This window comes from Sus scrofa, chromosome 2, assembly GCF_000003025.6.
Source record: "Sus scrofa isolate TJ Tabasco breed Duroc chromosome 2, Sscrofa11.1, whole genome shotgun sequence".
In the NCBI taxonomy this organism is placed as follows: domain Eukaryota; kingdom Metazoa; phylum Chordata; class Mammalia; order Artiodactyla; family Suidae; genus Sus; species Sus scrofa.
In genome coordinates, this window is record NC_010444.4 from 14,528,614 (window position 1) to 14,553,166 (window position 24,553).

General features: G+C 45.8%; 2 protein-coding genes across 2 annotated transcripts in view; one reads left to right on the forward strand and one right to left on the reverse strand.

The window, feature by feature from the left end:
• Positions 1,380–21,242, forward strand: LOC100524237 (olfactory receptor 4S2-like). The gene is made up of 4 exons (XM_013994323.1): positions 1,380–2,331; positions 10,543–10,686; positions 11,465–11,518; positions 20,956–21,242. The coding sequence occupies exons 1-4, from the start codon at positions 1,380–1,382 to the stop codon at positions 21,240–21,242; spliced, it is 1,437 nt and encodes a 478-aa protein (XP_013849777.1).
• The window catches only part of PTPRJ (protein tyrosine phosphatase, receptor type J), a 176,335-nt gene continuing 171,657 nt past the window's right edge, over positions 19,876–24,553 (reverse strand). The window contains exon 25 of the mRNA XM_021083062.1: positions 19,876–23,473. Within this exon, the coding sequence (XP_020938721.1) occupies positions 23,315–23,473 (159 nt within the window). The 3' untranslated portion in view covers positions 19,876–23,314. The remainder of the gene's footprint in view (positions 23,474–24,553) is intronic.

Below are 24,553 nucleotides of genomic sequence, written 5' to 3' on the forward strand. Positions count from 1 at the left end.
GTCCCCACTTTCACACATCTTCTGGTTCAAAGGAACACAAAAATAATGAGTGAAATAAACCCTATTCAATGACAGTGATTCTTTGCACTGAAAAGATCATCTCAAATTTCATGACATAAGATGACAGATGGTAAATAAATTATGCTATAATTTTAAAAAGAAGAAGAAAAAGATATCAGAGGCAAATGAGTAAGAAAAAAACCAACAAACAAAAGATTACAGCTGGAGGAGACCCTAGTATCCTGTAGGGTTAACCCACTGACCAAAGACACTACGTCTCTGCACAGGTAAGTAACCTGCTCCAGATCTCACAATTGGCCATGGACAGAGGCACCGCTAAACCTAGCTGAGAACCATCTCCCCATTCCCTATAACAATGAATATCAACTAGAATCTGAAATCTTGAGCATCTTGTAAATGGTAGCTCCTTTTTGTGAAGCCTCTGTGCATTTCCCCCAGCTTTCAAACATAACAAGGAGTGACAAAAAGCAAATTTCCAGAATAAAATATGATAAAGCCAATCAGGCTGTCAGGAATGTAAAGGACAAAGAGCCACATAAAAGGCCAGTTACATCCCACATCTGACACAGAGCTGTATACTTGAGGACATATACTTTTGATCACAAATGTGTGTATGTGTGTATATTTTTATAGCCCCCATACATCAACTACAACGTAGGTAAAAAGCATCCTGGAGAAAAGAGAGTGAAGGTTGTCACTCAGCATCCTGATTTAACAGGTAGATTTAATTTCAATTCTTTTTTTTTTTTTTTTTTTTTGTCTTTTGTCTTTTTTGTTGTTGTTGTTGTTGTTATTGTTGCTATTTCTTGGGCCGCTCCCGCGGTATATGGAGGTTCCCAGGCTAGGGGTCTAATCGGAGCTGTAGCCACCGGCCTACACCAGAGCCACAGCAATGAGGGATCCGAGCCGTGTCTGCAACCTACACCACAGCTCACGGCAACGCCGGATCGTTAACCCACTGAGCAAGGGCAGGGATCGAACCCGCAACCTCATGGTTCCTAGTTGGATTCGTTAACCACTGCGCCACGACGGGAACTCCTAATTTCAATACTGAAGCAGTGAGGATTCAGACAACTGACTATTAAGTGGAAAACCCAGGATCCACTCCTAAATATATTTGAACTCCACTAATTTGTCTTTGCTCTCTTCTTTCTCCCTGCACTCCACCCGTCAATATCTGGTAGTTTTAAGAAACACTATACCAAAACAAATACCGTAAGGGAGAAATTTTGTCAATAATTGTTTTAAAATAATAACAATGTTATAGTATCGTGTGCCCACAGCTAATTTTCCTTTGTATTTTTCCTCCCACAGGTAAAAAAATCACAGTGTTCACCTCTTATTTACTGCCAAATTCCATGGAAAATAATGTTACTGAATTTATCCTCATGGGTCTTACCCAAAATCAGGAAGCGCAGCAAATATGCTTCTTTTTGTTCATCCTCTTTTATATGATCCTCATGACTGGAAATTTTTTAATTATAATGACTATTCAAAGGAGCCCAAATCTCAACTCTCCAATGTACTTCTTCCTTAGCTTCCTGTCATTTGTTGACATCTGTTATTCCTCTGTTACAGCCCCCAAGATGATCACTGACTTTCAAGTCAACGTCAAAAGAATCTCTCTGGTTGGTTGTATGGCCCAACTCTTTTTTGTCCATCTGCTTGGTGGCACAGAGATCTTTATCCTCACAGTGATGGCCTATGACAGGTACGTGGCCATCTGCAAGCCCCTACACTACTTGACCATCATGGACTGGAAATTCTGCTCCATACTGGTGGTGTCCTGTTGGCTAGGAGGGTTTGTGCATACCTTTATCCAGACCATGCTCACTGTCCACCTGCCGTTCTGTGGCCCCAGCCTGATCGACCACTACTTCTGTGACGTCCACCCCTTACTGAAGCTGGCTTGCACAGACACATATGTGGTGGGGCTCATTGTGGTGGCCAACAGTGGCATGATTTCACTCATCTCCTTTGTCATCCTTGTGGGTTCTTACACAGTCATCTTGCTTTCCTTCAAGACCCGCTCATCAAAGGGGAGACGCAAGGCCCTGTCCACGTGTGCTTCCCACATCACTGTCGTCATCCTGTATTTTGTCCCCTGCATCTTCATCTACCTGAGGCCTTCTACCACTTTCCCGGAGGACAAGATGGTAGCTTTATTTTACACCATCATCACACCCATGCTGAACCCTCTGATCTACAGCCTGAGAAACGTGGAAGTGAAAAATGCCATGAGGAGACTGTGGATCAAGAGGTTGCTGGGCAGAAATCGGAGAGACCCTGATGGGAAGTTCGATGGAATTGGTACAGTTGTACCAGCTTCCAAAAATGTTGTTGGGAATTTGTCAGTCATCAGTCCTCAATCCTATCACACAAATACCTAAGTATCATAGGAAGAGTCTTGGATTTGATGTCTAAAGATCTGGTTTGGAGGGTCTGCCCTACCAATCACCAGTAGTTGACTTTAGAGACATGCTAAAGGCACTCTAATATCAAGTAGATATTCCCTACGAGGAGCCATGAGTGGACCAAACACTTTTATAGAAAAACCTGACACCAAACACAGTCGGTTTTATGACACAGAACTGTTGCCTCTAGCAATAGCTTCTAGCGGTATGTCACGTATCTATATATATATATGCTAACAAAGGAGTGATACCAACAAAAAAGTCTCAAGTTCATTTCACTAACATTTGCCTTTCCTGTATCCTCACTTGAAAAGAGAGATGAAGCTACTACCTTACCCATGACTCCCCAGGGTTATACAGGAAATGAGGTGAAAGCATTTCATCAGTGGTCAAGCTGCATTCCTGGATGTTGTTGCTACCCTTAACTTGGCAACTTCACACATCTAGACAATTCTCATTTCAGGAATTCAACTTAAGGTGGAGGTGTTTCTCTCCCATAATTGTCGTTAGACAGTTCATAGATGGGAATTGTGTATGTTGACATTACAGTAGAAGCTATATTGGACTCAGTATTAAAAGAAGAAAAAGAAAAAAAAAACCATCTTCATTATGGGGGGCTACCTGGGTTCAAGGAAAGGGTTTTTAGTGGACATTGTGGTGAGCCACCCAGATTTCCCTTCCGGATGGACGTGCTCATTCCCTCAGCTGCCAGGAGGAAGGCTGCTCATTCTTCTCCAGATAATACCTTTCCTCCAGGGGAGCACCAACATCACATCCTCAGCCCCCAGCAGGCTGCATTCAAGAATGGTCAATGTGATGGTAAAATGAGACGGTGTGAAACAGCTTGAAACAACTCTTCAAGGCCATTCCAGCTCTAAAGTTCCCTGTGGGACCATCCAAGATCTTTTTTGTTATTGTACCACAGCTCATCTTCTCCCTCTGCCCAAATCTGCTTCCTTCACTCTTTGACAGATGTTGATCGTGGGAGCACTTCCCAGTAAGTTTTTACACACGAACTCAATCCCAGAGATGCTGCCTAGGCAATACAACCTTTGACCGAGATCCTCCATTCCAAGGGGAAAAAATACATGCAAATATTAAAATAACTGAAAATCTTTTTGCATGACTTGAAGAGAAGTGAGTTCTACTTTCTGAGCAGACTTGCCTAACTTGTTTAACAGTGGCATGGATAGATTAAAAATGTATATTTTAAATTATGAACTACCAGTGTACTAAACATACATTTTGTTTATATCTAACTGCCTAGCACCTTCATAGCCTCTCATCATTGAAACCCAAGAGATGTGAACAGTTCTGGGTGGATCATTTTTTTCCATTTTTCCCTCCTGAGGATTAAGGAAATAAACTTTGGTTTCCCTCTAGCACTGAATGCAGGTTTTTGGTTTTTTTTTTGCTTTTTTAATGTCAAGAAGGTGCTCCCCAAAGCACTGAACCTTCTGGGACACTGCCTGGAGTAGGGGACCCTCATGCTTTTGTCTAAGGGGAGTACAGACTACAGGGCAGTTTTGGACTATTCACTGGCTACAGAAGCAGAAGCTGAAGCACTTGTCATATGCTGATTCTTTCTCCCCCCTTTTTTTTTCTACTACCGTATATCAAGAGCATAGTAGTAGTTAAACATTTTAGGACTCAGATGAGATGGCTCGATGAACAATGACCAGGTCCCCTATGGAGAGAACATCAACTGTATACCAAATTAGGACAAGGGAAGGACAATTAGGACAATTAGGCACGACAATTAGGACAATTCTGAAAGGCTCAGGGTGGACTCGTGCATGTCCCCTGTTTGTACTCTAGATGCCCTTTCCACGCTGGCTCATCATGGTTTCTGTCCACTGAGGGGACCTTCAGGAATTGCCTCAGCGGTTCCCTCTGCTCTGCAATAAACAAGAAGAAAACAGAGACGAGACCTCATCCCCTAGACCTTCCTGTCACATTTTATACTTGTCTTCCAAACTGCTGTTTGCCTAACAAGTCTTAAGACCTCAGGAAAGACCTCTGATCATTTGCCACTGGCATTGCTGTTGTTTTCAACGACAAGCATAGGCATGAAACTTTCTCACTCAGCTCCAAAGAAAGAAAGTCAACTCTCTCCAGAAGTGGAGCAGCCTGTTTGTACAACACAACGCTCTGCCGTCTGGAACTTCTACACCATCTAACTGGAGGGTGAGTGGGTGGGAGCAGCCTCAGAATAAAACGGCCATAGGCTCCCAGTCTTCTTTCCAAGGTTGGGCAAATTTTCTTGAATAAATACTTCACAATTTGTGGTATGTATCTGATCAATATCTAGAGTTTTTGAACCATTATTTTTGATAATTTTGTCCAGTTTTATTGTTGTTTCTTGGAGATAAGTTTTATGAGTTCCTTACGCTTCTATTCTGCAAGTCCTGCTTTCACAAACCTTGTTTTTAATGGCAAAATGTTACAAGCAAATATTAAAACATCCTGGAATTTTAAATAATGAAATTAGGAAATCATTGGTGCATGGATAGGCATAAAGTACAGCAAAATAGTAACTAAATTGTATAGAGCTCCCATGTGATAGGAAAATATCCAGGAGTTCCGGCTAGTTCCACAGAGGAGAAAAAGGTAGCTGAAGGTCAGGGGTCTTTGGGGGTTACGATGATGAGATAGCCCTGAACAAGTGCTGCAGGACCAACAGCCTAAACCAAGAGCCATAAGGAGGAGGCAGCTGATATTCAGAGCTGTATAGATAAGAGGAACCCAAATCAGCAAAGGAGAATGAGAAATCACTACATACTAATTAATATCTCCTATAAATCAAATAAGAAATATTTTAACAAGAAAGTTTCTGAAAAGACAATCCATAGAGGAAAAATGTCAGTAGCCAACAAAATAGGAAAAATGTTTCAACGTACAAGTAATCAAGAAAATATAAATTGCTTTCCAATGCATGATTTTTCACCATCCATCGGATTGGTAATAATGTAAAAGTGTGATAATATCCACTATTGGTCGAGTGGGAGAGTAGTACCCACGGATATTGTTGGTGGGAACGTAAATTAGTAACTAGGGCAAAGACCACTCGCCATCCACTGAAATGGGGGTGCTCTCCTTCTCTAGGCACACAGCTAGACCATGTTGCTGGCCACTACTGTGGTCGGGAGTGGATGTAAATAAGTCCTCTCCCCTAGAATGTGAGAAGTGACGTGGACCACTTTGAGCCTCCCATGAACCCACTCCATGCTCTTTCCTCTTCTACCGCCTGGATGCAGGTAAAGCTGAGTCTTAGTAGATGTCTATGATGCTTAATTCTATGTGGCAACTTGGCTGAGCCACAGGATGCCCGATATGTGGTTAAGCGTTATTTCTGGGTGTGGCGGAGAAGATGCATCTGGAAAAGATTAGCATTTGACTCAGTAGAAAGAGTAAAGCAGATTTCCCTCTTCAATGAGGACGGGCACCATCCAGTCCCTCGAGGGCCTGAATAGGACAGAGAAGGCAAAGGAAGGCAGAATTCCCTCTCTCCACCTGACACGAGCTGAGACACAGGTCTTCACCTGCTCTTGGACTTGGACTCATACCAGTAGCAGTCGTGATGCTCAGGCCTTTGGATTCAGATTGGAACTACACTATTGGCTCTCTGGGGTCTCTGGCTTGTGGACGGCAGATCTTTGAACTTCTCAGACTTCATAACCTATGAAGTCAATCCCTGATATAGATAGATGATAGCTCAATAGATAGATGTGATTACATTCATATATATTACTATATATAATTACTATATATATACATATTTGCATCTCTCTCAATCTATGGTACTTCACTATGGGACCCAACTAAAACTAATACAGATTGGGAGTAAAGAATAAAGATAAAATAAATTTTAGGAGTTCCAGTTGTGGCGCAGTGGTTAACGAATCCGAGTAGGAACCATGATGTTGCGGGTTCGGTCCCTGCCCTTGCTCAGTGGGTTAACGATCCGGCGTTGCCATGAGCTGTGGTGTAGGTTGCAGATGCGGCTCGGATCTTGCGTTGCTGTGGCTCTGGCATAGGCCGGTGGCTACAGCTCCGATTCGACCCCTGGCATGGGAACCTCCATATGCTGGTGGAGCGGCCCAAGAAATAGCAAAAAGACACACACACAAAAAAAAGATAAAATAAATTTTAAAACAAGAGGGACCTTACATGGATCAATGATAAAATAGGGACTATAATTAGCTTAACCTTGAGATTAGTCCACACAAACCCACACATACGTTTTGGAACATATATAAAATCAAATACTATGAAACAGTTAAAAGAATGGTGCTATGGGTTCCAGTTCAAGACAGTGACATAGGAAGTTCCTAAACTCACCTTACCCCATGGACACACCAAATCTACAACTACGCATGGACAATTCCTTCTGAAAGAAATCCAAAAACTAGCTGAGTGATTCCTACACATTGCGTGAACAAGAAAAAACCCACACTGAAATGAGTACAGAAGGCTGAGACACTCTCTCTCCACAAACCATTTCCCTAGCACAGAAACATGCCATCAGGAAGAACTCCCAACTCCTAGCTTCTTTCTCTCTCTTTTGGACCCAATATTGTATCCCAACTTTTAGGACTTCCACCTAAGGAATGTACCCCAAAACACCTAGCTCCAAAAGCCAACTGGGCTTGTGCCCATGAAACCCAGAACACCTTAGCAAACAAAACAGTCGCTCTTCAAGCACGTGAGTATTTGCTGTGGCTACCTCTGCTGAACTCTGCAGAGGGAGCAAGCAAAAAACTCCCATCTCCCAGTCGTTCCCTGAAAGAGGCTTATTTGTACAATTTAAAAGTTGTTGCCTGAGAGCCCAGCTTTTAATCAGTCTGCTTCTAGGTGCTGACACTGACAGCTCTTGGCAAACCCTCAGCTACTGAGAGCCACGAAAAATGAAGAAAGCAGCCTGGACTATCAAAAACATTGGAGACAACCGAAAGTTCAGGCCAGGCTGAAAATAAATTTCATGTCCTACAAAGACTACTCCATCAAGACAGGAAGAGGTGGCTATTTTATCTGATGCATAGAAATTAACACAGAATCAAGGGAAATGAACAGAGGAATATGTTCAACAAGATAAACCTTCAGAAACAGACTTTAATGAAATGGAGATAAACTATTTACTGATAAAAAGTTTAGGAGTTCCCGTTGTGGCGCAGTGGTTAACGAATCTGACTAGGAACCATGAGGTTGCGGGTTCAGTCCCTGGCCTTGCTTAGTTGGTTAACGATCCGGCGTTGCCATGAGCTGTGGTGTAGGTTGCAGACACGGCTCGGATCCCGCGTTGCTGTGGCTCTGGCGCAGGCCGGTAGCTACAGCTCTGATTTGACCCCTAGCCTGGGATCCTCCATATGCTGCCAGAGCAGCCCAAGAAATGGCAAAAAGACAAAAAATAAAATGAAAAATAAAAAAAATAAAAGCGTTCCAAAAGATACCAGTAAATTTTTTTCAAGTTTAAAAACAGTATGTGTAATATAATTATCACCATGGATGTAAAAAAAAAAAAAAAACAACACCAATTACATGTATTCTCAGCTGTTTCCACTAATGCTCAACTCAGATGTTGACCTCTTTGTCTTTTAGAAAAAGTTCTCGCTGCTACAATGATCATTGAAAGAAGAAAAAGAACCAATTAGTTTTCTATTTTGTGAGTTCGAGGATCAACCAGTCCTCCACTTTCTGGAGGCCACACCAAGGCTTTCTGGCGTGATGACAACCTCTGGCAGCTAATTATGCCCTCAGGAGCTGAGGCAAAGAGTTAGGAAAAGTTTGCAAAGGAGCAAATTAGTGTTATCCCATGAGGGGGTGGTTCTTCAGAGCTAAGAACTTTTACCTGCTTGAGATCCCCAGGAGCTTCAGGTAAGTAATTAAAGGCATGATTGGAGGCTACAAGAACACATCCCTGCTAAATGTGCAAGTCACTTATGAGCTCACAGTTCCCGACTCCTGTAACCATCGTGTGGACCAAAACTGGGACACAGCATCTCCCAGTTTCCCTGTCAGGTCTACAAAATCATACATTGAGAAGCAGCTGAGAGTTCCCTGGTGGCCTAGCAGGTTAAGGATCCAGTATTGCTATGGTTGTGGTGCAGCCTGGCAGCTTTGGCTCCGATTCGACCCCCTAGCCTTCGAACTTCTATATGCCGCAGGTGCAGCTGTCAAAAGAGAACAACAACAATGAAACACCCAAAACCTGTGACACAGGGATTAAACCGTTCAGATCTGGGAGTTATTAAAACACCAGTTAGTTTACCCAACTAACTCATGTAATCTTTTTCACCATCTGGAAAATTCAAATTAAACCCCATCTTTTATTTACCCAACTAATGGCTCAAGGCCACCTCTACCTTAAGAGCAGAAGTCCTTGCTCTCTCACAGAAGGCTGGCCCCCACCTCATACCAAACTACCTAAGAGCACTCAGGCCCAAGGACTCCTGCTTCTAAAGGCCAATTAGGGGAGAGAAGAATATAAAATATGTCCAGGCGTTGTCTTTGGTCGTAGCCATGTAATTGGTCCTGTGTAATCAGATGGATGTGTGGTGGGTACTGCAAGGCTTGACTCCTGCCAAGCCACAGTATAATTCCACCCTTGAGTCCAAGGTCACAGTTATCTTTGTTCACTGTCACATATGCAGCTTCTGCTCCCCAAAACACAGTGGCCCAAAGAAGCTTCCAGCCTAGGCACATGCTGCACAAAATAAAGGCTCATACCCAAACTGCAGTGCTGAACCTACCTCACCAACATAGGTTCCCCTTTCCCTCATGGTGGGCTCCTTCTAGGGGGGGGGTCTCTAAATTTTTTTTTTATACTGATGGATCTTGGTCAAACCACCAAACCAGGTTTTCTTAATTGCAAATCTCAGAGACCTAAAGTTTGGGCGGTGGGGGGAAGGTCAGCCTTCTCCTTCCCAGAAAGCCCCTTAAGAAATTTGTATGAAAATTCTGCAAACCAAGGAGAGAAGCAGTTTTTGCTCTGCCTCAGGACAGACATAACAATAGTAAGTTCCTGTCCTCACTACATCTGCATACTTAAGCAGGGCACTCAAAGATAACTTCTCAGGACAAAAACATTTTCTCCAAGGAAACGATCTGCCTCTTCCTATGTAAAGCAGCAGCATCTTGAACTGGGGGCACATTAGTTCATTTGAAGCTTTGAGCACATGCTTCTACTCACACTTTCCAGATGAAGAGGTTCAAAGACATGGAGTGGCTCGTCCACAGTTATCACCAGTAGTAGGTGGTCAGCTAGGTCACAAACCAGCTCCATCTGGCTCCAAAAGCCTAGAAGAGTTTCTGAGATTCAGGAAACGGGGCGTGGCTTCGCTGGGCGTGTCCCGGCTCAAGTTCTCGCGAGAGCTTGCAGACCAGCTGTTGGCTCAGTGCCGCCATCAATCTGAAGGCTTGATGGGGTTGGAGATGCTGCTTCCAAGATCTCTTGGCTGTTGGCAAAGAGGCTCAGCTCCACACCATGAGTGCCTCTCATAGGTTTGCCCATGAGAGATGGAGCGAGAGACAGAAAAGCTGCAGCGTCTTTTTTTTTTTTTTTGGCGGGAGGGGGGGCTCTTTTTTGCCATTTCTTGGGCCGCTCCCGCGGCATATGGAGGTTCCCAGGCTAGGGGTCCAGTCAGAGCTGTAGCCGCCGGCCTACACCACAGCCACAGCAACACGGGATCCAAGCCGCGTCTGTGACCTACACCACAGCTCACAGCAAAGCCAGATCCTTAACCCACTGAGCAGGGCCGGGGATTGAACCCACAACCTCATGGTTAACCCCTGAGCCACGGCGGGCACTCCGGCAGCGTCTTTTACATCCTAACCCCAGAAGTAACAGATCATCACTTCTGCCATATCCTATTGGTCACACAGACCAGCCCTGGAGGGGAGTGTGGGTAACAAGCAGCCTTAGGAGCCATGTTGTTGGAGACCATATGGCATTTATTTATTTATTTTTTCCTTCTTTTTCACATCTAAATTTCCCAATTTTTTTTATACCGTGAACATATAAAGTATAAGGAAAAAAGCTACTGGCTGCTGGCAAGGGCACTTCCTCAGCCCCTCTGTTGATTTTTAAGCATCTCCTTCCTCTTTCAAGCTATTCTCCACCGTCTCGCAGCCGAATTAAAGATTGCTTTCTCAGCACAGTCCTCTGGCGCCACCTGGTGGCAGCTTCCAAAATCGTTGCCAACAACTGACGGCAGTGAACTCGAGTCCGAAGACCTCCCCTGCCTGCAGGAAAGTGACTTAGGATATAACTATCGTTTAGAAGATAAAGCCTAGGATCGCATGTATTAATTCAGAGGGCCCAGGGATCTTCCACATTCATCCGTGAAGGGAGCTGTGGAATCCCAGAAAGGATGGAAGGGCTGTAATAACTTCTGTTGCCAGAACTCAGCCTCTGCTCACCCATGCCAAGTAGAAACGTGGAGACAGAGTTTTGGGTGAAGGAGAAAAAAATAGCTTTATTGTTTTGCCAGGCAAAGGAGGGTCACAGCAGACGAAAGCCTCAAGGACTGTGTCCCCCTTAAGAGAGATCGGAGGTAGTTTTATAGTTTGGGGAATGAAAAATAGGGCCACAGATAAGGATGAGGTTAGAGACGAGCTGGCATTGTTTTCAGAGCTGGTGTTCAGTGGTCTGGGGGACTTTCCGGAATAAAGAACGCTTCATAAATATCTAACATTTTTTTAGGGGGTTGTTCTGCAGAAGAACTCAAAGATTGTGATCTATATTCCTTGAGGAGGAACCAGGACCCTGCCCCAAAGTTGTGCTATTGTTTCCTGATGGCTCCTCCCTGTTTCTGCATCTTCCCCCGCCCCCTTCCCTGATTAGCAACTGTTTGAACCTGCCCTTTGGAACTCAGAGAAGGTCATGGAAGCTGAAGTTTATTCCCTAAAAACAAGAAATGGGGGACACAAGAAAGGCTTGTGCGCCCAGGGGCCAGTGGGGCCTTGCTCGGTTTCACTTTGAAGAACAGGGGTAATCCTATTTTCTCACTGCCTGCTCATCTGCTCCCCAGATACCAGCCAGGCCCTCCAACCGGGCAGACTCACACTTAGCCAGGAGCAAGAAGGTGGGTCCCCTCTTTCCTCCAGTCTAACAGCTCAAAATCTAACCTCCAGAAATTTCACTTTCACCTTTAACAAACTGCTAGCAACAGGAGGCTGTCCAAAAAGTATGGGTTCACACTCATTTTGAAGAACTTTGTAAACCTGGACAAATACCTCTTGAAATATGCTGCAGCTTATCTTTTTGAGCCAAGGAAAAAATGCTAAATTTTAGGGTTTTTTTTTTTTTTAAGTATTATTCTTTTTATTTATTTATTTATTGTCTTTTTGCCATTTCTTGGGCCGCTCCCGCGGCATATGGAGGTTCCCAGGCTAGGGGTCGAATCGGAACTGTAGCCACTGGCCCACGCCAGAGCCACAGCAACGCGGGATCCAAGCTGCGTCTGCAACCTACACCACAGGTCACGGCAATGCTGGATGCCGGATCGTTAACCCACTGAGCAAGGGCAGGGCCCGAACCCGCAACCTCATGGTTCCTAGTCGGATTCGTTAACCACTGCGCCACGACAGGAACTCCTAAATTTTAGTCTTAATAAGTCCTCTATACTCACTGGGAAATTTTTAAAAATTTAGGCAGAAGAAAATAAAAATAAAAGCTACCATTACATAATTCTGGAGTTGTTTTTTCTTCCCTTCCTATGTGCTTATCTAATTTTGTAATGGAATTTTTCCCTTATAGTTCTATACATTTTTTTCCTCACTTCAGTTTTACAGGTTATGAGCCCAGATGATCGCTTGATTTTTTTTTTTCTTTTTTTTTTTTTTTTGTCTTGTTGTTGCTATTTCTTAGGCCGCTCCCGCGGCATATGGAGGTTCCCAGGCTAGGGGTTGAATCGGAGCTGTGGCCACCGGCCTACGCCAGAGCCACAGCAACGCGGGATCGAGCCGCGTCTGCAACCTACACCACAGCTCACGGCAACGCCGGATCGTTAACCCACTGAGCAAGGGCAGGGACCGAACCCGCAACCTCATGGTTCCTAGTCGGATTCGTTAACCACTGCGCCACGACGGGAACTCCTGATGGCTTGATTTTGACTTCTCATGATGCCTCTGTTTCTTGGCTGCACCTGGGCAGTCTTTATCAAGTTTAAGTGCTAGGAGCAGGAAACACTTGAAAGCTGGGGTGTTTTGCAGGTTAGCCTGGTTTTTCAACAGTACAGTGATAGAACAACAGGTCACTGATAGACTGTGAAGGTTTCTGGCACCCTCCTGCCTCCCCCAAAACAAGAGTTTATGCAGAAGAATTCTGGGACAACTTTGGCCTGAATCAAAGCATAAAGAGTGTGGATTTGCTCCCCCAGCCCAGCAAGAAGCCCAGCTGAGCTAACTCTAACCAAACCTTTAGCAAAGGCCCCCAGGATAAAGGTATAGGCAAATCCTTATTGTTTGCTCTCACCTCCAAGTTCTTCTCCTAATGGCCTGTGTAAAAAAACTGACTGCATTTTAAATGAAATCATCTACTGTTGAAAGAGACAACTCTGTACCAAACTTTGGAGTTGATTCAAATCCCAGTTCTGCCAATCACTTATCTAGGGGGTTGCATCTTTCTTAGCTATTGCCACAAAAATGCTACATAACAAAGGCCCCCAAAGTCATAGATTCTTACGGAATAAATAAGTCTCCTGGATCCACAGGTCAGCTAGGGCACAGCTGTCCTAGGCAGGACTGGGCCAAGTAGCTCTGCTCCAAGGTGGAGTTTGGGGGGTGCTTGGCTGGGCAGCTCTGTTCCACATGCATTCAATCTGGGGCCCAGGTTCACAGGGCAAGTGCCCAGGGATGTTCTTGTCATGGCAATAGTTGACGGACAGGAGGGAGAAAAAAATCAAGTGAAATTTCATATTGGACTAGGTTTGAAATGAGTACTGTCACTTCCACTGACATCTATGGGCCCAAGAGAAGAGAGAAGTTTCCAGCCCATGATCTTCACATATCTCAGACCCACCCTTGTGACACTGACAGTATTAACAGTCTGAACCGAGCCAGAACACAGATTGGGACTTGAACCCAAGGTTTTAAATTAGACTCACCCTGTGTCTGGACTACTGAGGTTCAGCTTCTCCATGTCTCTGCACAGAAGGAATTCAGCGAGAGACAAAGCGATAGGCAAGAAATAGATTTATTAGGATAGGACACTTGTGAGAGATGCAACCGGGCAGGCACGGAAGCTCTACTCTGAGGATCCTGTGGGCTACACAGTTTTTTTCATCCAAGGGGAGTGGGGGTTGGAAAAGCCCACCTTGTCCTTTCTGGGAGTAGTAGCTCCTCCTTAGTATCTGGTAAGGTGTATTCAAATCCGAGGAAGCGTGGTCCTCGAACTCTTGCCCTTGGTCTGAATAGGAATGCAGGCCTCATCCCATCCCCCACTCAATGACCTGAGGTAATTCTCAAGGCTCCACTAATGCAACAAACCTGCCTGGTTCTGATGGCTTTTTTGACCAATTTACTTACTCACAGAGATCTCCCAATGTCGGCCAAGTTTCCCTGTAACGGGACTTCTACAACTACCTGCGTCTACTCCATCCCTATTTCTTGGAGTTTCCTGGTGGCCTAGCAGTTAAGTTTCCAGCACTGTCACTGCTATGGTTCCATCCCTGGCCTGGGAACTTACACTAGCAGCATGGAAGACTCCCCCCCACCCCAAAAGAAAAGAAATGCACCCATCTCTCTAAATTCACCACTCCTTCCTTCAAAAGCTATCATCATCCACCCAGGGAACTATATCTGATTTCTTGGGGTAGAACATGGTAGACGGTCATATGAGAAAAAGAATGTGTATATATGCATGATTGGCTCACTATACTGTACAGCAGGAATTGGCACAACACTGTCATCAACTATACGCTAAAAAAACAAAAGCTATCATCTGTTTCCCAAACCAGAGCCCCTAACAGGCTTCCCAGCTTCCAGTCTGCCCCTCCCACCGCTGCTAGACTAACTTCCCATCTCCTGCACACAGCTCACGAAGGCCCACTTGACCGGCCACTGACCCCTGATGGTGATCCCGGAAAAATGATACCGGAATCCAGATTCTTGTTCACAGCAATTGAAGAATGAATTCCACGAACACACAGGAAGCAAGCAAGCCAAGTCTTTATTAAAGAAAAGCAAGTAGCTCCCAGGCCCGCTGGGAGTGGGCAGAAGAGCCCCCTTCTTTATTGTCCTATAGGGGTTTTTATTTCTTAAAGATAGGGGGTACCAACGTGGGGTGCAGAAAGATGTGGGTTTTTTTCCCATTGGCCTTGCTCAATTCCCTATATCAGTCCTTGTCCAATAGGCTCTTAGGGGTGGAAATGTCCCCTGTAAGTTTTATGGTTTCTTTGTCCTTTTCTTTCCTTAGATTAAGTCACCATGCCTCTCATTCCTTTTTATCAGTTGAGGAGTGGGCTAGAGATTTGCATTTCCTGCAGTAAACAAAGCCTGTGGGGAATGCACATTTCCTATAATAACACAAGGCCTGTGGAGGTGTTTCTCCCTGGAGCCCTTAAGCCACAAATGTTAATCAATATCCATATCGAAAGTGGGTATCAGAACCCGTGTTCCTACACTGACTACCTGAGTTCATATTCTGTCTCAATGGCATCTCCAGCTTCATGTTGGGCCCTCAGCTTCCTCACCAGCCATGCCCCAAAGACCAAGTCTTCTCCCTGCTCTTCAGAAGTGCAGAATTCTTTCCTGCCTCAGGGGCTAGGCACATGCCACCTCCCTGCCCACTCCCTCTAGGGCCAGCCTGTCACTCCAGCTGCAGTGTAACATCAGAGACAGGTCTGGCTCCTTCTTCCAGTCTCTCCCGCAGGCCTTTCGATTCCACAAGGGCAGAGATCATGCCTGTTTTTTTTTCACAAAAGCACATGTCAAGGGCCTTCTGCCAGCCCATAGCACATGATCAACACAAATTTAAGTTGATAAATAGCTACGTTTACTGGATGTTGATTGAATGTGTCCCAGGCAATATGCTAAGTGTCTCAGTAAGCACCAGCATCAAAATGATAACCAATGATAACGATACTCCCATGTGCAGAAAATTTACTTGCCCTCTTCCTTTTTTTTTTTTTTTTTTTTTTAGGACTACATCTGCAGCACATGAAGTTCCTGAGCTAGGGGTCAAATCAGAGCAGCAGCTGCCGGCCACAGCCAGGGCAACTCGGAATCTGAGCTGTGTCTGCGACCTATACCACAGCTCACAGCAACACCGGGTCCTTAACCCACTGAGCAAGGCCAGGGATCGAGCCCACATCCTCATGGAGACTAGCCAGGTTCGTTACCACTGAGCTACAATGGGAACTCCTACCTTCTGCTTCCTGAATTCACCCTCCAGGGACAGCAGGCCCTGGAAACCCTCCAGTTGAAAGTGTAATGGTCATATGACCATTCAAGACACTTAGATGGATTCAAAACACTTGTGAGAAGATGCCCTCTTAGGGAACTGCCTCTAAACTTCCTCGGCTTTAGCAAGAAGACATCCACCTGTGCCCGGGCTTCACTCAGGCCCGCGGGCCATGCATTCCACAAGCCACAGGTGCTGCAGGCCAGACGCTGGGCAAACTTCAGCTCTGCACCTCCTACTGCTTATAAGTACTAACGTTCTGTGATTTCCAGAGAAAATCACAAGGGGAGGGGAGAACCAGAGCTCAGGCTGTAGGAGAAAACGTCCCAATAAAAAGGTAGAAAGGAGAGCCCCCAGCCTTGATGACTAAGCCAAGTCCAGCCCAGTGTCCCCACCACCCCTCCCCCACACATCTGCTTCTGTAAACTTGTTTCCGCATCTACGATGTTGCCTGACCTCGCTCAAGTCCTACCAGCCAAGCATGGGCCCGGAAGAACTAGAGAGAGCATAAAAGCCTTGTGAAACCCCTCTTTGGGGCTCAGGCTCCGGAGAGGATCTTCTCGGAGCCCGCTGGGGTAATAAACCTGAGTTCTCCAACTCCCCGAGTGCTCGCTTGGTTTCTCGCCCAGTAAAAGAGTGGATCCACTGCAGCCACAGAGCTGCTGGAGCTGGTCCACTACAGCCACAGGGCTGTCGCCAGAGCTGATACGCTGCGGTGCAGGGCTGCTGGGCAGCTGCCGTACCGTAACGAGGCCCCCCAATTCTTGGACCCAAACGGTCCTGCACACCACCCTACATCCAGAAGCACCTTTATTGGAACTTTATATTCCAACTTTATTGGAATATAGTGGATTTACAGTGTTGTGTTAGTTTCAGGTGTAAGCAAAGTGAATCAGTTATATGGATAGATGATACACAGGTAAGTAGAGAGATAAATGTAGATATAGCTATCCTTTTTCTGAATCTTTCTAGGCTGCATCATTTTTAAAATAAAACATTTTCTGGAGTTCCCGTCATGGCTCGGTGGGTTAAGGATCCAGCGTTAATGAAGCCAACTAGGAACCATGAGGTTGCGTGTTCGATCCCTGACCTTGCTCAGTGGGTTAAGGATCCGGCGTTGCTGTGAGCTGGTGTAGGTCGCAGACACAGCTCGGATCCCGCGTTGCTGTGGCTCTGGTGTAGGCTGGTGGCTACAGCTCCAATTAGACCCCTAGCCTGGGAACCTCCACATGCTTCGGGAGTGGCCCCTGAAAAAGGCAAAAAGAAAAAATAAACATTTTCTATCCTCTGTACAACTATAAATACAATAAAATTCATTAAGTTAAATATTTTCTATCTTCAATGAGGGAACGCATCATGTCCAGAGAGTAATTAACACTGTCATGTGCTCCAGATCTGTGCTTTTTTTATTAGGGCCGCACCAGCTGCATAGGAAGTTCCCAGGCTAGGGGTTGACCTGAGATACAGCTGCCTGCCTACACATGGTGTAGTTTGCAGACACGGCTTGGATCCTTTGTTGCTGTGGCTGTGGTGAAGGTACAGCATCTTGAAGGAGAGACCACAACAGTCAACCAGGCTTACTATCCCGGCCAGGGTCCTCGGTGGCCACCTCACGTCCCCTCCCCGCTCCCTGCACGCTCACATCCCAATGCTCTCACCATCCTCTGAGTGGGCAGTTCGCCCCCTGCCTCCCCCCTTATATCCTCTCACTAAACTCGCGATTAAGCTTCAGTACAAGCCACCCACTCTTATGCTCCTGGGATCTTTGTCACTTATTCCTTTAAACTGCCTCCGGGGAACTTTGTTTAGTGGGCTTTTTCATTTTGCAGAGTTCGTTTGGCGTTGGTATCACACATGCCCTGGCCCCTCCCTCTGGACTGCCCACTTTTCTGGGCAGGACTTGTGCTGCGTCCCCCTCTGCCTCCCTGATGGGCCCGAGGAGTGGGCACTGCGAGGTCCAAACAGGAAATAAAGCAGGGGTTGAGTGGAGAGCACCCTGCCCCACTTCCTCCTTGACTCCAGGGAGCTGCGCTGCCTGTCATGTGAAGATGCCTCTGGGTATGAATGCTCTTTTTCTCCATATTTTCACCACCTAACAAACTAAAAACTTTATATACATACGTTGTTTGTCTCCTCTTACCAGCACGTAAGCTCCAGAAGGACAGAGATTTCCGAGGGTTTTTTGCTTTTTGAGTTTGTTTTGGCAGTGCCTGATGCATGCAGAAGTTCCAAGGCCAGGGACTGAACCAGCTCCACAGCTGTGACTCAAGCCACAGCAGTGACAACATGGGATGTTTCATCCAATGAGCCACCAGGGAACTCCATCCCGTTTTGTTCGTGGGCAAACCCTCAACTGCTGAGGCATCGTGGCTGGCACATAGTAGGCACTCAGTACAAATGGGCTGACTGCTTTGTCTCAGATGAGAGGGACAAGAGAGTTCTTAAAAATCATCTCAGTCTGGGAGTTCACGTGTGGCACAAGTGGTTAATGAATCCGACTAGAAACCATGAGGTTGCAGGTTCAATCCCTGGCCTTGTTCAGTGGGTTAAGTTTCCAGCATTGCCGTGAGCTGTGGTGTAGGTTGCAGATGCGGCTCGGATCCCGCGTTGGTGTGGCTGTGGCGTAAGCTGGCAGCTGCAGCTCTAATTGGACCCCTAGCCTGGGAACCTCCATATGCCGTGGGAGCGGCCCTAGAAAAGGCAAAAAGACAAAAAATAAAAAAAATTAAAATCATCTCAGTCTGCTTAGCGTGTGTGTCAATACATTAGGGAGTGAGATGAACGAAAAACTACCCAAACTACCACAGTATCCCAGCGCTTCTGAGATTCTCCAAGTCCATCAACCAAAACCCTCTAAAAATCCTGGAGGCAGAGTTCCCTGTTGTGGCTCAGCCGGTTAAGAAGCCGACTAGTATCCGTGAGGATGTGGCCTCGCTCAGTGGGTTAAGGCTTCTGGCACTGCCACAAGCTGTGGCGTAAGTCACAGATGTGGCTCAGATCCCGAGTTGCTGTGGCTGCGGTGTAGGTCGGCAGCTGCAGCTCTGATTGGACCCCCCTGGGAACCTCCATATGCTGCAGGTGCGGCCTTACAAAAAAAAATTTTTTTGGTCTTTTTGCCTTTTCTAGGGCCGCTTCCTGTGGCATATGGAGGTTCCCAGGCTAGGGGTCGAATCGGAGCTGTAGCCACTGGCCTACACCAGAGCCACAGCAACGCAGGATCCGAGACGTGTCTGCAACCTACACCACAGCTCACCTCAACGCCGGATCCTTAACCCACTGAGCGAGGCCAGGGATCAAACACGCAACCTCATGGTTCCTCATCAGATTTGTTAACCACTGAGCCACGACGGGAACTCCAAAAAAAATTTTTTTTTAATTAAAAATCCTGGAAGCTTGTCTAAGGCACATATGCCAGCCCCCTGAGAACACACTCAACTCTCCAGGTCTCCACTTCATCACCCTCCCTCCATGCATGTTCTTTGTGAATTATGTTCCCCCCAAGTGCATGTGTTAAAGTCCTAACCCCCAGTGTCTCAGAATGCGACTGTCTTTGGAGATAGTCTTTCAAGAGGTAATTAAGGTAAAATGAGGTCACTGGAGTGGGCTGTAATCCATTGTGACTGGCATCCTTCTAAGAAGAGGAGATCAGGACCCAGAAGAAAGACCGTGCAAAGATACAGGGGGAAGATGGTCATTGACAAGCCACAGACCTGGGCCTCAGAGGAAACCAACCTGCAACACCTTGATCTTGGAATTCTAGCCTCCAGAACTATGAGATGATAAATTTCATATTGTCTAACTCCCCCAGTCTATTGTTCTTTGTTAACAGCAGCTCTAGCAAACCTAAATAATGTAGCAAATCCCAGGGGACTCGGGTGTGTGTTAAGGATGCCCCAGCTGGATGCAGGTTAGTAAACTGCTCAGTAAATGAAATGATGTGGATGTCAAGTAAGAAAAGAGAAAGACAAACAGGCATAACGTGTTGACATTTTTTATATTTGGTATTTGTTAAGTCTTTTAAAAAAATTTTTCAGGCCATTTTTTTTCCCTTAAAAAACAAACAAACAAAGAAGCAACCAACAGCAATAACTCTGTACAGGTATAACAAACATTAGAAATATGCATCATTCCAAAATAGTTACAAGAAAATTACAGTTTTAGAGTCCACATCAACACATCCTCTTCATAGGGTGCCCCCAAGGGAAAAGAGCTATAGTATGTTGAATACTGACTGCTGACACATTGTCTGAAAACTCAGAACTTGGGCTTTGGCGGCAAATCAGCATCAGTCACCAAGACTTGTTTAGCTCGGCAAGTGCAATCAAGCATTTCCAAAGAAAACCAGGCATTTTCATCCCGGATGAAAAGCAAACATGAATCAGCTGCAGAGCTGGTCCCAACGCCCCCAGGAGCCTCTGACTTGATGGTACCCAAACCCAGCAGAGTCAATCATGCCAAAATCTGGCTGGAGGTCATCACATGGCCACAGGGAACAGACCCACCAGTCATTGCCTACAGCTGTCAATCATCGCTAGATTTAACTTTGCAGGCAAAACGTCCTTGAACTTGGGAGAAGATATCAATGGTCCCAGTCCCCCAAACCAACCCATCCCACCCTGGCTGGCTGTCCCCTATGCCCATTGTAAGATACTAAGCAGGGGTGATGACACCAAGCCCACCATTCCACTGGACTCTAAATTTCACTTCCTTGTTCCTGGGAAGGTTCCAGGCTGGAGCTCAAAACCAGCTTCTTTTTCTGGGACCAACCCCCCCTCCCCAGCCCGTGTGTCCTTTATATTTACACATTAAGTTTCCCTTTTCAATTGCTGTCCTATAAATACCCTCACACCCCCCCCCAACCTCGGGCGTCCCCAGGCCTGTCCAGGATGCAAAGAAGCACGATGACCTTCGTGTGACCTGCTCATTTGGAATCCAGACCTCTCGAGAGAAGCCTTCCTCCCAGGATTGGGACTGACGTCTGAGCAGGGCTGGCAGGGCCGCTGCCCCTTACCTAGGCCCACACTAGGCATAAGGGAGGACGAGTTCTGGGGTGATTTTTTTTTTTTTTTTTTTTTTTTGCATTTTTCTAACATGTTGATGTAACTTTACTCTTTTAAGGGAATTTTTTGAGTCAAGTCCTGCACTTCTCTGGCAGCGGCAGTGCTGTGGGCGGGGCGTACGTCCACGTGGGATTTGACGCCCGGCCCCCATCACCATGGTTTCCTGAGGAACTGGAGTGGGAAGGGGTGTGGCGCACAGAACTGCCGCATGAACAGGGACCTCTGAAGAAGTCACAGAGCTCTGCAAGGCTTGCGTGCCAGGGGCAGGCCACTTGTGCAGGCCCGGAAGCCATCCGCCCACACCCAGCTGCACCCAACACCCCGGGGCCCGCGGGGCATCCGTGATGCAGACCTGCGGAGCCAACCGGCCTGGCCGGCCCACCCCTGGAAGGGCTTGCGACAGAATGAACTGCTTGTGACCAAAGGGAGAAAAGGAGTCAGCCAAAAGTGCAATTTCCATTTGGGAAGTAAGGTTCTCCCAAAACGCAACGCCGTCACCACTTCTTTATTCCTTGAAGTACCTCGAAAGGAAAGGGAGGCAAAAGACGGACAGCACTTGACCTGTGAATCGAAAATCAAGCGCTTTCCGGACGCGGTGATTCACCCTTCCTAACCCTAAAATACCCACTCACTGACTAGTCCGTAATCAAAGTGCTGGTGAGCTGAGGAGCATGGCAGGGTCACCGGCTCCAACTGGTCCACCGTGACCAGGGCACTCGGAGAAGCCCCCGCTCCCGTCTTCCATAGGACGCCCTGTCCTACGTTCGCAGCAGGATTGATCACCGTGGGCAACGGGGCCACAGGACCCCAGGGACGTGGTAATTCCTTCATCAGACCTTGTATATACTTCATTGCCTATTAGAGGAGAAACTCCACACATCTTCAAAATATAACCTGAGCCACAATATAAAATTAAAAAGAAACCAATCCTTTCATGTTAATGCCTTGAGACGTTTACAGATTATGTACCCATAAAATAAATCCACATAGATTCTGCAATTCTTGGTAGATACACACCTGAAGCCACAAAAAAAAACAAAAACAAAAATTAATCTGCATTTTTTTAAAAAAAGTAATTACAGCAGCAGTAGAGTGAAAAGAGGTTTTAAAAATAATAATTACATCTTTGATACAAATTCGAACTTTGTACACCTCAATTCAAAGGAACGACTGTCTTAAGAGTTTAGTGTATATATATATATATACACACAGTAGGTACGGATATGTGTCACTGCAGATACAGACTAAAGCCAGTAGACTTGGAGGAAGGAGGGGGGTTATCTGACTGTTTTCACACGGAAGCGTTCACAGATTGCCACGCTTTTAAACACATACACACAAACACACATACACGGACACACAGACACACAAAATGCCAACCTGAGTAAAACGTTACTAAAAACCTAGAGCATTGTGAATCACTAAGTCACATATTGCACCTTTAAATAATCCTTCTTACCAAATACAGAAATGAGAAAAAAAGAAAAAAAAAAGGATAAAACAGGGACAATAGGAGATAACTGTGTCGCTGGAGGGTTTCTCTGCTTTGCCCCGCCCCCACCCCGAAATTCGCAGGGTGATGTTTAGTTTTCACTCTCGCTTAACCAATGGGCAGAAAGTGTGGCCATCAGACATGTCTCTGGGGGAAAACAGGAGGGGGAAAAGGGAAGAAAGAATAGAGCAGTAAACAGGGAATGGGAGACGTGGGGGTGGGGGAGACTTCCTCTAATCCGATATGAGCAGGAATGTGACCGCGAAGGCTCAACCTCTGATACTAAACTACTGTTTAAATATTCCACATATTCCAATTATGAGATTCAATACAAAAATAGAAATATCTACTGAGTTTTGCCTGTGGAAGCATAATTCAGAAAAGGCACATGTTCAAATAGAAAACCCAGGCGGAAGAGGCACCATGTACCCCCACCCCCATCCCACATGATAAGCATCCACAATTATGTCTTTTCCATCAGCTAGATTCCAAGATACAGTAGGTAAAAATAGACCTCTGATACTTAAAATATATTCAACCCAACACAATCCTGGCTTTAGCATGTGAGTCATATAAAATAGTCTTTTTTAAAAAGAATGTCTTGGAAAAGAAAAAAAAAAAATCATAGCTCACTTTTTCTGGTGTTCCGTAATTTTCACGAAAAAAGAAAAAAAAAAAAAGTGAACTCATCTCATTGGTCATCAGGAATGTAGTCGACTGGCTCACCACCCATCCACAGCCCCTAGAGCCCCAGCTTCTCATCTGTCATGCTTTACATGTGCAGCGTCACACTTTCGAATTAGTTCTAACAAAACAGAACAAAGAATTAGGATATTAGACATATAAAAACATGTCAACATCGGGGCATTTTCCTTTGCTGTGGGTGTGACGGTCCGGTTAGCTCCAGAAAGATTTTCCTTTGGAATCAGGCAATGTAACCGTTTGTCTTTCCAAATGCAGTCACTGGTGCAAGGTTTTCGTAGATTGTCATTGCAGTTGTGTTCTGGTAGATGAGATCTACTTTAGAGTCCTTCTGGGATCTGATAATATCCAAAACACACTGGTTGAGGAACACATACTGGTCCTGCAAGAAAAAGAGAGACAGCAAAATGAACACAGTCCCCAGAGGTTAGCATCCAAGGTCATCTGTTTTTTTTCAAACAGAGCACCCCCTTCCAACCCTGCCCAGCCCACGGTGAACACCTCAAGTTCCTGTGTGTTGAGGCGTAATAACGTAACTGGTGAAATCTGAAACCACAGACAGCAAGGTTCTCATCCTGAATGATTCTCAACCAGAGGCTCACACTCCCCACTCCTCGCCTCCCCAAGAAGCACTAGAATCTTGGGGAAAGGCAAAGAACGAATGTGAAGGAAATAATGCACATGTACCTTCAAACACTAAAAAGGCCAACAGGAGTTCCTTGGCTGGGGAGGATGTGTCGAATAAGGAGTAAACTGTCCTGATCAACAGAAGGGGTGAGTTCAAAGGGGATGATGGGGGTTGAGCTGGGGTTCCCTATGTTTCAGGGAGATGCGGAGACTGGGATAATGATTGGGGTAGATCCGAAAGTCCTCGCCTACCCAGCAAGCTCATCAGAACCTGTAAGCAGCCACTGAAAAGAGGAAGAAGAGGCGTTCCCACTGTGGCGCAGTCGATGAAGAACCCAACTGCCGACTGGGGTTTGATTCCCGGCCAGGCACAGTGGGTTAAAGGATCCAGCAGTGCCACAGCCACAGCTTGGATTCAATCCCTGGCCTAAAAACTTCCATATACCTTGGGTGTGGCCATAAAAAATGATAATCATAATAATAAAATAAAAAGAGAGACAAACAGATAGGAGGTAAAACAAAAATCTAGGGAAAGTAAGGGTTTTATATCCTCCTCCCTCTCAAAGAGTCATAAGCCGCATGGAAGGTTCTTAAGAAGTCTTGCAAGAACGATGTCTGTTTTTGCTTAGCCCAGACTTCTCCTACTTGCTTGCCCACAAACCTCCTCTTTTTTCCCTAAATAATGGGAAACAGACCCTATGTGGCAGCTGTAACTTGGAGTCAAACCCTGGCCTGGGAACATCCACATGCCACGGGCATAACCATAAAAACAAAAATTGTTTTTAAATGGGAGTTCCCGTTGTGGCGCAGTGGTTAACGAATCTAAGAACCATGA